This window comes from Eptatretus burgeri, chromosome 13, assembly GCF_056783735.1.
Source record: "Eptatretus burgeri isolate ZD-2024b chromosome 13, Ebu_testis_v1, whole genome shotgun sequence".
In the NCBI taxonomy this organism is placed as follows: Eukaryota; Metazoa; Chordata; class Myxini; order Myxiniformes; family Myxinidae; genus Eptatretus; species Eptatretus burgeri.
This window is the reverse complement of record NC_140973.1, coordinates 7,088,922-7,107,446: the sequence shown is the minus strand read 5'-3', so window position 1 is coordinate 7,107,446 and position 18,525 is coordinate 7,088,922. Positions and strand designations below refer to the sequence as shown.

The 18,525-nt window shown below is 42.7% G+C and overlaps 1 protein-coding gene across 6 annotated transcripts in view; it reads left to right on the top strand.

The window, feature by feature from the left end:
* Positions 1 to 18,525, top strand: part of LOC147013767 (rho GTPase-activating protein 7-like) — a 136,434-nt gene that overhangs the window by 90,831 nt on the left and 27,078 nt on the right. For all 6 annotated transcript variants that reach the window (XM_085850970.1, XM_085850964.1, XM_085850965.1 and 3 more), the window contains one exon: positions 4,753 to 6,032. In XM_085850970.1, the coding sequence (XP_085707096.1) occupies positions 4,753 to 6,032 (1,280 nt within the window). The remainder of the gene's footprint in view (positions 1 to 4,752; positions 6,033 to 18,525) is intronic.

Sequence of the window (18,525 nt, the reverse complement as noted above, 5' to 3'; positions counted from 1 at the left end):
CATGGTGTCTTTTGAGAAGAGTAGTTGAATTATCTCCAACACCCTCGACAAATTATTGCCCTGGACTCTTGCGTATAAGGCAAACGTAGACCATGCAGTGTAATCATTGCAATGCGACTGATTTGGCAGCACTTAACCTGCCTTTGGAGAGAGAGAGAGAGAGAGAGAGAGAGAGAGAGAGAGAGAGAGAGAGAGAGAGAGAGAGAGAGAGAGAGAGAGAGAGAGAGAGAGAGAGAGAGAGAGAGAGAGAGAGAGAGAGAGAGAGAGAGAGAGAGAGAGAGAGAGAGAGAGAGAGAGAGAGAGAGAGAGAGAGAGAGAGAGAGAGAGAGAGAGAGAGAGAGAGAGAGAGAGAGAGAGAGAGAGAGAGAGAGAGAGAGAGAGAGAGAGAGAGAGAGAGAGAGAGAGAGAGAGAGAGAGAGAGAGAGAGAGAGAGAGAGAGAGAGAGAGAGAGAGAGAGAGAGAGAGAGAGAGAGAGAGAGAGAGAGAGAGAGAGAGAGAGAGAGAGAGAGAGAGAGAGAGAGAGAGAGAGAGATAGAGATAGATAGATACTACTACACAGGGTTCCCAGTTGATGTAATGCTCACTTAGCGACAGCTGGGTCCACCTTGTTGTATGACCCAAAGCTATATCCCGTGTTCATGCACCGAGTGGTTGTGAAAGTGGTGCTTCAAGCTGATTTCATCCTTTTCTTGTCATTCCGTATGTTAGTTTTTAGGTGGATGACATGTCAGTTGAGCTGCCAATTTCATCGACTTAAAAACTACCGTATTGACTCAGTTTGATGATTTAACGTGTGGATTCGACCCCTGATGTTTACTCAACAGCTCCGGCCTTTTCTGTTCGTATTTTCTACTTTTAAACATCAAAATATTCCTGATTTGATGTCCGTCATGTGATCATGACTGAGTACCTGCTTCCCTTATTTAGCAATACCAACCTATTATGGACAAAATCAACAAACTTCGATTATGGTTTTCATGTACTTTCAAAACCATAAATTGTCTCTTTTAGTAGTTAAATGAAAGCCACGAGTAAAGAGACTTTTACTTTGTCATTTTGGTCCAATTTGAGAATTCTGGGATGTTATTCTTGTTGTGACACAATTTCTCACCTCTTCATCCCCTCAAATAGATACTGAAATAGTTACCAAGGCAAGTTGGCTTAGATCGTCACCTTGGGTTTCGTTGATGCGATATACACAGAACTCAGCCCAGTTCTGTAGGCTCGTTCTTCACGGATACATCATGACATCTGGGATGTCCTTTGAGAGTGATGGTGACCACGCTTGTCATGAATTGCGAGCACATTAGTGTTTTCAACATACCAACAAGGTAGGCCTGTCTCGCTTCCGACACTGCCATCATGGCGGACCAGTAGAAGTGCAAGTTGGTCTTGAAATCCTATCTGACTTCATGGATGAGGCACTGAAAGGCAAGATTGCGAATGGGCAGATTGAGAATCAGCAGATCAGAGGGCCTTTTGTAGCAATGGACCTCGTGCACCATAGTTTCTGTCCAATAATGATGAGGTCTCTTTTTCATGCCACCAGTATCATCCTCACATTTACGTGCCACCGATCAGACACACTTTAGAAACACCTCTTCCGAGCATCCCCAGACAATGGTTTAGCTTAACTAGATAGATTAATAGCTCTCGTATTTGCCGTCGCATGTTGTCCAGTGACAATGCTTGTCAATCCCAACCCAGCCATAAACTGTCATCCTGGTGTTTCACAGGCAGGGTGATTCATCAATGTGTGTGCCATCCCTCGGATGGATGTTAAACTAGGCATCCCATCTGTTGGCATTATTTGGTGGACGTTAAAGACCCCATGAAGAGTAGGTGAGCTGTCACTGGCACCCTGAACAAAAGTACAAGTCCTTGCTCTATAATACAGGAGCTCTGTCTCCTGCACCTCCAACAAATGATGCTACCCACAACCATGTGCCGCAAACGAAATAAGAAGAGGAATGTTGTCTTACGTGGCCACCGTTTGCCAGTGCCGCATGCTCATTGATTGTCGACATAAAATCGAGAATTCGACAGTTTGCCTATTTTCGATCGACTGATCGGATAACTCAGAGCTGAGCGTAATCGTCTTTAAATTGATGGGTTCTTAATTGAATCATCCGACCCTCCCGCTCGCGGTCGCTTTTGGACTTTAAAGACCCCCCCCCCCCCAAACGGTGCACGTCAAGAAGAATATGCCATTGCTGGCCAAACTCAAAATCTACACACCAACTCACAGGATGGAGATTTTAAGTCGGCAACACAGCCATGCCCAGGTGAAGATGCCACAAGAAGTCTGCACCTTTAATTGAATCGCAATCACATATAAAATTTCAAAATAAATAAATAAATAAATGTTTTTCAGTTGGTGGGGGTTGAATAAATCTAAATGCAATAATAATTTGATGAGTATCCTCTTGGACTTTTATTGTTTCTTAAGAATGACCCGTAACGTGGTCCCAAAGTTAATTGCCTTTTGGGAATCCTATACAAAGTGCACTTGTTTTATTTATTTATTTATTTATTTATTTGTTTGTTTATTTTATTCCACTTCGTTTCACTTACCTTGAATACATGCGCATGATGAAACACAATCCTCGAGAGCGCGGGAGTACCGGAGTGTATTATCCATTTGACATTGAAGATATTTGATTTTGAGATTTTGATGAAAACCTTTTACAGGTAAAACGTTTGTACAACCAGGTAACTTTTGTACGTTTGTGAATGCCCTTCACTGTTTAACGCTGCTTTTGCTACTGCACAGGAAATGCGGTTTTAATTACAAAGGAACGTACATCTGGTTGGCATTACAGTAGTCTGAGGCATGCAGCGCCACATATTTCTGCCAGCCATCAACTCGATTCTCTTTCACAACTTTTGGTGTTTGAGAACAAAAAGGGTTGTCCGGAGATCTTCGCAGTCGATCGTGGTTTTCTGAACTTTTAAAGTGACGACACATCTTTGCCAAATGAATTGTCGTACATTCATTTGTTGATATAGGTCACACTAATGAGACGCGACGACGCTTTCAGAAATTGATGTCGGCCTACGTATCCGAGGAAAGAATGAGAATCCTCAAAGAAAGGATCATGAGCATCTTCCAGGGAGACTCCGCCACGTTCTTTCCGCACTACGTTCAGCCGGATGAAGCAATGAGACATTTTCAATGTCACCCCCCTGATGTATAGAAGGTGTAAAAGCAAAAGAGCTGCCAGTGCACACTGTTAATGACTTTGGGTCACGTGACTTTAATGCCTGAATAATGATGAAAACTGATCATGAACGTCCACCAGAAGTCGTGCATGACTTGACGGAACTAGATAACTCGATAAAATGGAAACTAAAATAGTTCCACTTAATGCGTGACAGCCTTGACACTCTGAACTGACATGGTGACTTTTCAATCACCAGACTAACAATAGCGGTTGCAAGCGCATACCAGGGCTGCGTGACGTGTCTTTGGCATGACGTCTCCAAAATTGGGCAAAGGTGAATCTCCAAGGGGCAAGAGCAATGACAATGCAACACATTTCCACTTCAAACTTTAATAATGAAGAATATCTGTATTGCCTTTATACATGAGAACTTATTGAAGTCTTCTTCGTCTTCTTCGTCTTGCATATGGCTTGGCTGCCAGGTTGCTATCATTTTGTTGGGGCACTACGAGGCCACTGATGCTGTACCCCTGTACCAGTACACTGGTACTCATTTCACTGACCACAGAAGGATGACAGGCTGAGTCAAACCCACCTGCTGTTAATTGAGAAACCAACGGGGCTCAAACTCAGGACCTGAAGATCCCAAGCCAGCCACCCTAACCACGGAGCCTACACCAGGCTTTCTTATTGAATTAAATAATTGGGAAATTGAACCATGTAGGGGAGATCTTCATATGATGCACAAAATTGATTTGGAGGATCGGGAGTGTGAAGGGGGGGGGGGGGTGGATTTTGGAAGGCCACATTTGCATAAAAATGAAGGGAAGACAAGTCTGTCAAAGGGATTGTAGAGGAGTGCAAATGAAAGACAGAGTTCCAAAAGAGATGCGAGCAAAGCTAGGAAAGCATTGAGTTGAAGGAAGAATGTCGATGATAAAATGAGGAAACGTAAAGAGTATTATGAAACCTTGTTTCATATATAAAATATATATATATATATATATATATATATATATATATATATATATATATATATATATATATATATATATATATATATATATAATGGGGCAAGCATGAAAACCTCGTCAATGTGGTCAAATGATAGTTGCTGATCAAACGCAAAAGAGATTGATTGCCTTTTCCAAAGGAATTGATTGCTTTTCAAGTTGAGCATCTTTATATAAGTGTGCTGATTGATTGCGCAGATTCTTTGTTGTGAACGTGAAAGATGTGGATGGCTTGGCATGTGACATGAGGGACAGGAAATGTTTTTTTTCAAAGGGAACAGTGGCAGCTTATACATCGACTAAAAACAAGAGATCATTGGATGAGCAATCGACCCGGCCCTGCCCCGGAATGTATTTTTTTCAATGTCTGATCAAAGTTCGAAGTTTTGTGGCTGAAAGTTTGCCCTGCAGGTGTTTCATTTTGAAAGAACTTCTCTCATCCATTGTGGTTGCAGTGCTTGATGGAACTATAATCGCTGATAAGCATCACTTTTTTGGCACATGTGGTACTCTTAATACTTAAAAAAAAAAATCATAATACGACTTCTCATCTTGGCCATGTGTGCCTTTCACAGGATGATGATTCAGACGATGAAGATGATCTTGCCATCAGCAGCAAGTGGACCTACGAAACGAGCAGCAGACGATGGCTGAGGATCACCGAAACACAGAAGAGGAGAGATAATGGTTCTGTGTTGAATCCTGATAAGGTCGGCAAAGGAGGACTTGTGTTGAACATTGGTGCTGAAAGTCCCTGGAAGGGGGACGCCGCAGAAACGGGGAATACAAGTTCACGGAAGGAATTGGACATCGAGCCAGGGGAAAGATTATCTTCCTCTGACTCACAGAACATGGCGGGTTCAGTTCGTGGATGCCCAGGAAGCACAGCGGGCTGTGGCCCATGTGGAGAGCAGGCTTCTCCGGGAAGCCCAAGGAGAAGAGGTCTCCTGAAACGAGTTGAGAACCTTAGCTTCAAACGAAAGACGAGGCACAAATTGCCGACTCGTCGTGAAGGCTTGGTTATCAGTGCGCCATTCCCAACAGCTGACTCCTTAGAAAGGCCTGCTTGTCAACTCCAATGCTTTGACCTGCAAAATGACCAAACCTTGACTTGGAGTAGCAGACCTACAAAGCATGGCGATTTTGTGGGTCATAAGCCAGAGTTTAATGGAAAATGCGACTTGCAAATGGCAGGTTATCGTGGTGGGACAGCCTCATATGAAAGCTTAATGTTCCAGTTGCCACTTGACCACAAGCCTGGAACGTTTCCACGGGCACTGTCCAGTGATACCTACATCCTTCCTGAGGATCATGATGTAAATTGGCATACAGGAAGTTTTCATCTCAGAGCAACTGCCTGCCATTCCCATGGTGCAAACCGTACTTTGTCAAGTGAGTCAATACTGGCTCAACAACGCAACGTACGTGCTCATAAGGCACGCTGCAACTCTTGCGAATCATTGTTAAGCAGAGTGAGCATTTATGATAATGTGCCAACCAGACACGGGCCTGGAAACTCCATCCTCCCATCTTTGCCCGGGGGGCTGGAGGAACTCCTTGCCCAAGTTGTGGGGCTGCAGCGTACTGTTGCTTCGTGGACACGTCAGGTTTGGCTGGAACTTGAACCTAACGGGGAGGATGATGCTGGGCGGGCATGTGGACGTGGAAACGGTGGCGATTCTGACTCATGCGGTGGTTCTTCAGCGTCCGCTGGCTCTCCCGGATCTCGGCGCTCACCACCCGGTCATTCAGATGCTGACACAGGTTGTGTAACAGCCTCAGATGGTGAGAGCACAGGTGACTCGCTTACGGAACTTGACCGAGATGGACGGCCATCAGAGGGAAGCAACTGCAGGTATCCCCTTTGCCGTACTCACTGTCATTTGCATTTTCAGTCAGTTGAGAACCATATTTCCTAATATTCTTCCCTACATTGCTCTTGATGTATGATCCAGGATTTTGAAGAAAATAAAGGGGGTCCATATCCTTGAAATTGTCAACAAAAAACCCCCCAAAACCCCCACTCATGACCATCACCGAGGTGCCTCACTATAATTGGATGTCTTCAGCAATAAGCCCTGGAGAAAACAATCTGTTGAAAATAATTTTTAATTGAAAGTATAATCGGTGAAGTTGGGGATATAATAACAATGTATTCTTTACCTGAAACAGGTGTACGTTTCACCGAGTCTGGTTATATCAGAATACAAATCTTCAAAAAGCAAATCCTCCACGTTTGAGACTCTGAGCTCGAAAGACGATGAGCAACCATCATTTTGATGCTGTTCTTGTAAATACGATTGACCCTCTGACCAAAGCTCAAGGGACACATCATCATGTTATAATTGACGATGCATAACAAGCCTTGGTGTACATTTAATATCTGGTAGAACCTCACTGTGCCATCGTCACAGCCCTGTTGCTTTGTAGTTCGTGTTTAAAAAAAAAAATGATATTCAGTTCATTTGTCTTTCGCGAGATAACGGTTCAAATTGTCCTGCCAGGAGTCCCAACTCAATGATAGCAAATTATTATTTCTTATAAGAACTCGACCACTTTCTCATGAACATGATGTCCTTGCTGAAAGAGCAACGAGACTGTTCCTTCGATATTCGCATGAGAGGTATTCAAAAGGATCGACAAACGAGATAATTGTCTCGGACAAGCCAATATTCTGTTGTTTTCACATCTAGGACCATTGAACCCGCCGCTTCACCGGCGGTAGTTGAACATCGTAACTTATTGTGTTACCGTACAGTAATACAGTTTATTGAGTCAATATTTGCAAAAATATATATATATATTCCAGAAACATTTTGTTTACTGCTAACAACCCAGCGTTAACTTTAGTGGCACGCACACTTATTCGCCAAAAACGATATCATGAATTTGCTTCACGTTCCCAGGGATCAGACGTTACATCATATATGTGTTTTTTTGTTCCAAGTTGCAAAATGCAATTCTCATCGAGTCACGAATAATAAACTGCCGTAAAGGTCTTGCCTAACGCGAGACGTAACTCCGTAATGAGGTCCCAGATGTAACGCCGTCTAACTACACCGCCGTCGTACTAAATCTGTCATCCTGACACCAAACGTCTGGCATTCAGCCCGTTGCGTATGGACCTCAGATAGAGTCAGATATATGGGTTAACGTATTCAACTGCTGACAGCGAAGCGATGGGATGGGTTGAGTGCTGGCCAGGATTGATGAGCATGTCCACAGAGGCCGAGCCTCGTGATAGACATAATGCTGTAAGGACGTCCGAGTGAAAAGAGTGTGACGGGCAGAGGGACAGACGGATGGACGGAGAAATCCAGCAACTTTATTACAGATAAGTCTATCATATTGGTAAGAAAAGAAAAAAAAAAAGAAGTGTGTTTTTTTTTTAATTTCTTGCCATCTTGATATCTTTTGTTAGTGCATCTTGGACTCTTGTGTATCTTCTTGGTACCACTTTTTGAATGTTCCCACTACTCTGTGTCTGGTTGTTATTCGTAGTTACGAAAGTCACTTGCATTTGGAGACTATTCTTTTGGAACTGAAAAATGATGTCCCATGGATTTTGGTGGAACATTCTTGATGACTTCAGTTACACGAGTGTCACTTGTGTAACTACATTAAACTGCATCTTTGGATAGTGTGTGAGAGGAGCTTGTGGTGGTATTTTTTGGCACTCGTATAACTAAATAGCTGCATAATCGATCTTCTTCGAGGAGACGCGGCACATACTGTATTATGGAAATGCATTGTTTAAGCTGCAAATGATTATTTGGATGGAATTGCAAACCAAGGAGTCCAAAGTGGAGTATGGGACTACGTACGTACAGTGCTGACATTTGCCTCGTTGAAGTTCAGAGGGACAGTATTGTTCTGGCTGGTTGAGGGTGAAAGTGGGGAAAGGGTGGGGGGTTAGTGGGGGCGTAGTGTTGAAGTTAATGTTATTCCTCGTGGATTTGGTGTCAAATTCAAACGGTCTGCACATACATCTGTTGTGCTTACCCAAGCTGTACAGAGTGTGATGTTTGGGAGAGTTCTGTTTTCCTGGAATCCTGCCTTGGGGGCCCTGACTCCCTTTGCATATGGCTTGACCGCACTAGCCAGTGCCTTGAGCTTGGCAGCAGACTTAAATGACTGATTATGGAAGCTTCCTGGATGCTGTAATTGTTTTGTTTTTGTTAACATTCAGTGACTGGTTATTGGGATTCTTTTTCTCGAGCTTAGTATTACCTCTGTGTGATCCGCATTCAGAATTTCTGGAGCTGGATGCTTCACGACCTTAAATGCCGTCGTCTTCTCGAGGGCTTGGATTTGAGTCTTGATCCGAAGATACCCATGAGTTGATACATTTGTAAATCGTCTGCAGTAATGGTGGTCCTGTAACCTTATGAGAGTCATCGGGGTGCCGTGATGGAATTTATATCCGGGCAAATGGACCCAGGGGTACCCATCTCCTCCTCCGTGCCAGGTCTCTGAGAAATAATGACAATTGAATCCACAATAACAATGAAAGGCAATGTAGCAAAAGCTTTATCCACTCCACTACCAAACAGCTCAAAAACAATTGTATGTACTACATTGATGTGAATTGCTCTCATAATGTTGTTAATTTATCGGTGGTGTGCGAGTTCTATCACTAACCATGTTACTTTAAATTAAAAAAAAACAATTATATTAATAAACGTTTGACCACATTTTTGTATAAAGTCCCCCCACACCACTTTACCCATTACCAAGTCTTCCCAAATCTGAGTCGATGTGGATTTGATGGAGGTCTCAAAGGGGGAATGTATTAAAACAGGCAGCATCCCAGCTGGATACACTGAGAGTGTGTGCGGCTCAGAAGTCCTTAAACTCACGTGTTGAACCTCGGGGTCTCACTTTAGCCCCAATTTCCGCCTCTTCAGTGTGAGGAGTCACTCAAAGGAAATTGAACAATAGACAGGGAGCATTCTCCGAGGATTAAAACAGAATGTTTTTACTCGTCACTCTGCTGACAGCCCCGCAGCTGGGTAATGCGGCCTGGTTGGTAATTGTCGCTGCTTGCTTGAAGAAGGAAACTTGGCGCAGGGAAGCAAGGAGGGAAAATGACCTACCGGTGCTGTCTGGGAATCTGGCTCACTTGTGATGCACTCCCATTGAAATTTCCGGGCCTGCGAGTTCGAACCTCGGCCACTCTATGACGTTTTGTCATGTTTTCAGCTTACCTGAGGTGTGCCAAGTTTAGAAAATATAGATTAATACAGTACATCTTCCAGCACCCTACACACACACTCACGTGTATACACTCAGATATATATATATATATATATATATATATATATATATATATATATATATATATATATATATATACACGTGCGCGCGCACACACACACACACACACACACACACACACACACACACACACACACACACACACACACACACACACACTCTTCAAAAGGTGTTTTCCTGAAGTTCATTCATATTTTTGTTTTCCTAACTGCTTGCTTATCTGCAGAGAAAGTGTAATGTTTCTGTGGCCTCTTCAGGTTTGTTACCTCCACCACCAAAGGTGGACAGAGGTTATGTTTTCACCCCTCTCTGTCTGTTTGTTACTTGCAAAATGGAAGATTTTTCAAGTATATTGGTTCAAGTATTTTGTTATTCTGTCTGTCTGTCTGTCTGTCTGTCTGTCTGTTTGTCACCTACAGGTCACAATTTTAAACCGATCTTCAAAAACTTCACCACATAGTAGAGTTTGTCATCAGGAAGAAGCCTGTTGTTTTTGAGGTCAAAAGGTCAAAAGGTCAACATAGGCCAAAGGTCAACAACTTAGGTGAGATATCTAAAAATCCTCAGTTTTCATCCCATTGACTAAAAATTCGAAGAGGATTTGCATGTCCAGTCACTGAATTCAACCACCAATTATTGTTGAGGTCAAATTTGTTGTATGGATTTTGCAAGTATCGTGCTCTGCATGACGTCTTGTTATTCTGTCTGTCTGTCTGTCTGTCTGTGTGCAGCATATCTCAAAAGATTATTGACGGATCTGGATCAAATTTGGTGGGCAGGTTGGATGTGTGACAAGGACGAACTGATTAGATTTTGGTGAAGATCTGGACCTGGATCTGACTGCGAGAATTTTTAAAGTGATTCTTCAGCATTGAGAGATAGTGCCAAAAACGATATATATTATGATATTTCAAAAACGTATTGGAACCGATATGTTCTCGTGGATCGGGCATTACGTGGCGGAGGTATGCGCTCTACCAAGTGCCCTTCTAGTTTTATATGCAAATACAGTGTCGGCTTGTGGAAGAGCAAGGTGACAGAGTTTCGAAGAGTAACATACTGATGGTAGGGTGGTGAGGAAACATCTCCATACAAATAGCAGGGTGACCAATGAACATGAAAAGAGGATGAAAGAGAGACATAAATGTAGGAAACTGCATGTAAGAGTCGTGGCTGTGGGGTGGTTTCACCGGGTGGAAACAATAATACACGTGGAATGGATAAGATGAGATGACAGGATACTGCTGTCTTTGTCTTTAAGCCCTCGTGGGAAGAGTAGACTTGCACTGACTCAGGAAGGCAGTTCATCGGGTAAGATATAACAGGAACAGCAAAGTGGAGGTGAGCATTAAGCCTGCATTTTGGAAAATTAATGAGATGGTTAATGGATGTACGTAAGCAACACAGCAAGACCTGGGTAGTGTGTAGAGCAGAAAAGGCACAACAAGACTTAGATTTAGACTCAGACTATATTTTACTGATCATGCAATAACACCAAATTAATCTTTCCAGTCATTTTGTACAATAAATGTGTCATAAATAAATAAACAATGCAATAAATGCAGTCCATGTGGCAATTAAATACTTCTTAGATTAAAGCACTCAATGAACCATTTCAGGAATCCTTTACAAAACAACTATCACATAAAATAATATAAACTTCAACATAAAATATTGTTACGGCTGTGGAAATTCGCAGAACACCATATGGGTCCTTAGATCAGTTATGTCGATAATTCTGTGTTCAGATAGATTTCCCCACCGATGTTTAACGGGCAATTATTGGTGTGCAGGGCTGTGATCTTTGAGTTATCCGTTTTTCTTTTACTATCGTTATTTTGGACCAACCGCCATTACTTCCACCACAAAACGCCAGCCATGCCACCATAACGCCAACCCCACCACCACCGCATTTCCACCTCAGCACGGTTGCGAGAAGCCTGGCATTCATCGGGGGAGAACGGACGCCAGCCCCACCCCCCACCCCTCCCCCCCAACGACGGAGGATTCCACCCTGTGAGTGGATTCTCAACACGTGCGGAAAAAAGCGAGACCAGCTGTGGAAAAGGAAAAGAATGAGAAAGGCCCCGATTCGGCGAGGAAAACGCCCTGCTTCTGGAAGCTTCCCACGCGTGCTGGAAGAGGGAGGCGGAAGGGAGGGGCGAGGCGCCGTGAAGATAAAAGGGCACGCTGAACGCAAGGGCGAGGCTCTGCTGGAGGTTGTTGGGTGTGGAGGAGAGGAAAGAGTGTCGTGTCGGAGTTGTGGGCAGTGTGTGGAGCCGCGGTGAGGAGCTGGAGAGAGAGGAGCGCAGCGGAGTCAAGGCGCACGGCCTGCATGGGTCGCGGGAGAGGGGACATCGAGGGTCGCCCTAGCGAGTCACCACGAGGGACAAGGTAGCCAACCCGGTCTCTCGGAGCCTTTGCGGTCTACATGGCTCCGTGTTTATAAAGACCCACGAGGTCCAGTCTACCCCTCGTCTTTCCTGGGGTTTTTTCTTATTTCTTTTGAATGAACATTGTGGCGCCATGTCCGTAAGTAGAACTATATAAGTGTGTGCATAATAGATAGACGGTAGTAGCTCTTTTGCATTGCTTTTGTTGGTTGTATACTTGCATGCGTGCTTTTGTTTTGCCTTTGTCAATTGCAAACTGCATGCGTGTCTTGCTTGCTTGATTATATGACTGCATGACTGCATATGTGCCGCTTATTCAATAAATGTGCTCGTTCAAATGTTAAGCCGTTCGTTGCGTCCTTTTCCCTAATTGAACTGCCGTTCTGCGTTCGGAATATAGTTGGTTTTTAAATAGCCGATAAAGTGATCGGGTCCAACGGGGCTGCGCAATAATACCCCGCTCGGTTATCCCAAAATGAAGCGAGCTGCTTAAGCGGCTCGTTTCCAAGCGGCCCCGTTGAGGTACAGTCTCTCGGTAGTCTGCCCGCGCGATTAATTAGGTATATCGACAATTCGTCGATTGACCCTGTAGCGTGCGGGTAGAGTGTTGACTCGGCTGTGGTGTGCTTAAAACACACCCGTGGCTGGTTTTCGGCGTTGATCCGGAAAGCCGCGACTGGATTGTCCGTTCGGTGGGTGAAGCGGCCGCCATTGGCTAAAACCGGCCATCCGCACGCCGGCGGGTGGAAATCCACAACAATATACATTATAAAAACAACTTTACATGTATATTCATTTAAAAAACATCAAATGAATCTTTAAAACACAGCAGATCTCGAACAGTAACATCTTCATTAAAGTAATGTCGAGAATGAATCATTAAATTGCCCCTTAGCAAAAAAGAATTTCTAAATACACTGGTTTTTACCCATGGAAGTCAAATTCTTCCTGATCTATGAAAAAACTATTCAACAATGGAAAGAGTGATTTACATCATCAATAATTGTCATCTGAGAATTCCTATCTATAGCGTCCTTACATGAAATTCTAAATATTTAACATCCTTGCCAATTATCTCAATACTTGTCCTCACCATTCCATCGAATTTCCTTCGGTTATCTTGAGATGTAACATTTATTGGTATTTTATGGTACAATAGACTAACAGATTGAATTACAGCCTGAAAAAAACAAAACCAGAATATCCTTATAAACATTAAAATACTTCAATTGTCTTAAAAAGTATATTCATCGATTACATTTCGAAATTACTCTTCCAGTTTAATTTATTATCAATAAGAGTTCATAAGTATTTATATTCAGAAACAATCTTGCCATTTTCATTCAAAATAGACAATGCTTGATAAATCCTCCCTGGTCTTCCTAAAATAGAAAACAATTTCCTTTTTTTTTGTTAAAATTTATAACGATTTCTTTTGTTTTTGTTAAAATCGAAAACTATTTCCTTTGTTTCCCCTTCATCAAGGACAAGGTGTAACAATTATGCCTGGTGTTGGCTTAATGGTTGGGGAGGTGGGTTTGGGATCCGAGGATCCTGAGTTCAAATCCCCCTTGGCTGTTGAATTAATACCAGGTGGGGTTGACTCTGCCTGTCATCCTTCCAAGGTCAGCAAAATGAGTACCAGCATGCTGAATCCTGTATCGGAGTGACGACCCGTCCAGGATTATGTCCAATAGCCAAGGAGACTAGACTACTTGGGCAGCACCAATGCTCTGCACAGAGTATGGTCCCAATGGAAGGATGGATGTCACAATTCCTGTATTTCTTACAATTTCCTTTGTTTTCCATACCCAGACACCAACTTACAAAGGAATGAACATTGTCTTTATATCTTTTGTCATTTTTTAAAAATCAGCCCAGCAAAACAAACATCTGCATATTTTACCATAAAACACGAGAAACCAGTACTTATATGTACAAAATCACTGATGTAATTGGGGTAAACAAAGTCGCTGATAAAACATCCCTGTGGGTGTTGTACATGATATTGTCAGGAAATGTATGGTCTAAACAGCAGTTCAGAGCAAATGTAATCTTTTTTTTTCTTTCCTTTTTTTTCACAATTCTGTTTATTCATTCGAATTCTTGCTTTTTCTTCTGTTTCATCTCTTTTACTCAATTCCTCTTTTTTATTATCTATCTCTCTAAGGCGAAGTGAATTCTTGCAGAAATTTTTCCGTAAGGCTCACTTGGCTGCACCTGGATGGGTTTGAGGGTCGAGGAGTAGCAGCTAAAACCCGAATCCTATCCAGGTCCCCCCTGATGACTCCATATTTGCTCTTTACTTCTTCGGGTTCGTTGTTGGTCTTCCGTTTCATTTCTGTTGTCATTCTGTCAAAAAAATTAATTATCCATAAATTCAAATTTGAATTCACATCCATAACCTGCAAATTCTCCATCAATAAATGAGTCTGAATCGTATTAAAAGCCAATGGAAAAATCTACAAACAAAACCTGTGCATAAAATGTTGCATGGCTTTTGTGTAACAAGGCTATGACTATATTATCCTCTGACCTCTCTTTCTCCGATAAAGAAATTGAAAAGGATCCATACATTCCTTCATTTGCACCACAAGAATGTTTCTCATCACCCTTTCCAAACATTGAATGGGTATAGCAGTTAATGCTACTGGTCTATAATCTTTAAAATGAACCTTTTTGTGTATTTTAGGTACAGGTGCAATGACAGAAATCATCCACAACTTTAGAACTACTTGAGAGTCTCGTGACCACTGAAACAGTGAATGAAAAACTAAAACCGATTCCCAATAACATTCTTTAAGAATACGTCCAGACAGGCCATCCGGGCCCAACAGCCTTAGCAGGTTTATCATTCTTTAAAGATCTTTCAACTTCAGAATAACTCAGTTCAATCCTTTAATCTTTCCTCGCAGAATCTCTTGAATGTCCCGATAAATTATCTCGAACTGGTGGAAAATATTATTCATCAAATCGAACAAATAATTATTAAAATCATTGGCAAGGGTTAACACGTGTTCAGAACTTGACGCCGGGACATCTTCCTTGTCATGTCCTGTCATTTTCTTCATACTGTTCCGTATTTCTTTCACATTCCCTGGTCTAAATTTCTGTTCAATCTTACCTGCAGATAGTGTTTCTTGCTGTGAGCAACCAATTTTTATTTTATTTTTGAAACTTTCATTTCCAACAAATCATCTTTTATAAAAGCAGTTTCTTTTTCCCCGCAATATATTTCTAAGATCTTTTGTAACTCAGGGATTATTATTTGGATACATTCACATTTGCCTCTTTTGGATTTGCTTATTAGTGGGGCAACTTAGCATAACAATTGTGCATTTTGTGAGGAAAGCACCAAATTTGGCACACTAGTAGCCTATCATATTATGAACAGATTTGGATATTGGGCCATCTCAAAATTTTTGATGTCAGTGGAAAATGGCTGCCACAGCCATTAGTGGCTGAATTTGAGATGGCCCAATATCTAAATCTGTTCATAATATGATAGGCTACTCGTGTGCCAAATTTGGTGCTTTCCTCACAAAATGCACAATTGTTATGTTATATTTAGCTAAGTTGCCCCACTATATTTGGATAAGCATTTTTTACAAATTTATAATATGACCAGAAACCACCTCTGCATGACCTCATCCAATGATCCTGAAATCAACAACACCTCCAAATCTTACATTCAAAACAAACCTTCAGTATTTCCATATTATCCTCTGACCAATTCCAGGTAGTCCCAACTCTTGAATGAGCTTGTTTGAATGTTTGAACATATTTCAGTAATAATTGAGTCATATTGTAATCTCAGGCACACAGTTCTGTTTTCTCGATTGTTTTATATGCTCCTGGGATGGATATTCCATAGCATTTATCGAGAATCCGTCCACCTCCCTCCCCGTTTGGGCACCTTCACATAATCTCTATTAACCTTTTTCAAGTGTTTTTGTGTTTGTGTGTATGTTTGTGCATTTGTATGTTATTCTTTCACTGCTGAACCGTAGCACCTAGAGGCCCCAAATTTTGAGTGTAGGTACTTCAGAATCTGGGCAAGCTTTTAAGCTACGACACATTTGCCTTGGCATATGTTTGAGGTCAATGACAGCCGTTAGTGTATATTGAGATGTAGGGTCATGCATTGTTGCCGCTGGCCCACAGGCAAAAGGTAACCATGATGGGGCCAACAACTCGATAGCTTTTCAATGTCCAACACATCCTGAAACCACCGCTGGGAAAAGCTCACCCAGCCGGGCAGTGCTGGGTATCCCCCTCCCCATCCCCCTCGGGCAGCGCCCCCTACTAGGTGATGAGAAAGTGTGGATGTTTATTTAAACCCCCATAATTAACTTCACATCCTCAGGAAGGCCAGTTTCTAAGTCTTGAATGATCTTCTGAATTTTCTTAGCAGCAACATTCACATCAGCCGATGGACTTGTATACACAACCGTAACAAATAACTTTGTGAATTATCTTGGCAAATAAAATGATAGAGAGTAGCAGCTGTCAACAACTCTATATGTGGAGAGCAATACTGACACTTACTCCTGATGTGAGAACACCAGCGTTCATTCACATACATACAAAGCCGTCGCCACCTGATTTTTCCCCCCAAGTCTAAAGTTCTAGCTAAACATATACATGTAGGACCGTCAAGAAGAGAGGTGATATTGAACAAGGAGGCCAACAACGCGACCGCAATGAGAGTGCAATTTTACCTTGGCTTCTTTGTCAGAGATTACTAACTATGCTCAGAGCTTTGGATTTCCCAGCATCCAAGAGTGAAAGATGTGAGCTTGGAGCACCAAGCCATAGAGGAGAGCAATACTCCATTGAACTATGGATAATGGCCTTATAGGCCGTGAGAATTTGAGGTTTGCTGAGCAATAATTTGGCACAATATATGATATCTTCTCTGCTGCTGGATTTTGAGGCAAGCTTTGACACTGTCTATGGTCTGCCCGGGAGAGGTTGTGGTTGATCGCAACATCCAGAAGTTTGTGAGACTAAACTCCTTGCAGTCACTGACAAAATAAGTAGACGGGTTGAATTGCAAGATGATCCTTGTGGGGAGATAAGATAAGAATATGAGACTTGCCTGGATTGAATGATATTCCACATATCAGTCCACTATCTGATACCTTCCAGATATGCAGAGGGATTCAGCTGCTGCTGGTCTGCCATTTGGGACGGGGTAACATACAGCAGAATGCGGAATCATCTTCAAAGTGGGATAGAAGGTTTTCTGGGGCATCAGAAACATCGTGTAGGTCTATAAGCGACAAACCTGTGTCCAAGACATTGCCTTGAGGAGCTCCAGCCTCCACTGAGAGAATAAGGATAACATGTTTCATATGCAGCCTGTGGCTGCTGGTTGCATCATTTTGTTTCTGGAAGCACGGCTGTGCTGCTGATGCAGTGCCCCTGTAAGTTGTAAACTGGAATTCATTTTGCCAACTTCAGAAGGTTGACAGGCTGAGTCAACCCACCTACAGTTATTTCAACGGCATGACGGGCTCAAACTCAAGACCCAAATATTTTAAGCCAGCCACCTTCACCATAAAGCAAACACCAGGCTAAGGATACCATAAAAGGATACCATTAAGAGATATCTACTTATTACATGTGTAGAGGAAATTGCTGAGCCAGGAATTATGGTAGCCTTGGACGCCACAGGCAGACACCTTGGCGAGCAATGCGTGGTGCCAGACAGCGTTGAAGACTCAAGAGATGCCAAAAAGAAACAGCCCTGATCTCTTGTTTTAAATTCAGGCATGACGTATGATATCGACTCTGCTGCTGGATTTTGAGAGGGAAGCAACTACTTATCCAAAGTTGAGTGACCAGGACAGAACCCAAAGTGTTAATCAGAGATGAAGCCTTTCACAAAGAGGAAAGATGATGACAGCTGTGATGATTGATTCCCTGACCTTGCTTGTAACTGGAAGTAAACTTAATGACCTGGAGTTGAATGGATGTTTTACATGCTTCTTGGCTATGGGAGTGATGACAACCATCTTCCAACCAGATCAGGAGAAGCCGAAGGTCAAAAAAAACCCAAAAAAAACAAGGTGAGGAGGGAGCAGAAAGCGAATAAGCCATTCCAAATCATGTTTGTCTCTTCCATTGCTCTCGAGCTAGTAAATCTAAATAAATCTCATGATGATCGATGTATTCTGTACACAAATAAGGAAGAATATTTCTCTCTCTCTCTCTCTCTCTCTCTCTCTCTCTCTCTCTCTCTCTCTCTCTCTCTCTCTCTCTCTCTCTCTCTCTCTCTCTCTCTCTCTCTCTCTCTCTCTCTCTCTCTCTCTCTCTCTCTCTCTCTCTCTCTCTCTCTCTCTCTCTCTCTCTCTCTCTCTCTCTCTCTCTCTCTCTCTCTCTCTCTCTCTCTCTCTCTCTCTCTCTCTCTCTCTCTCTCTCTCTCTCTCTCTCTCTCTCTCTCTCTCTCTCTCTCTCTCTCTCTCTCTCTCTCCCATCCCTCTCTCTCTCTCTCTCATCTCTCTCTCTCTCTCCTCTCTCTCTCTCTCTCTCTCCATCCCTCTCTCTCTCTCTCTCCATCCCTCTCTCTCTCTCTCTCCATCCTCTCTCTCTCCATCCCTCTCTCCATCCCTCTCTCCATCCCTCTCTCCATCCCTCTCTCCATCCCTCTCTCCATCCCTCTCTCCATCCCTC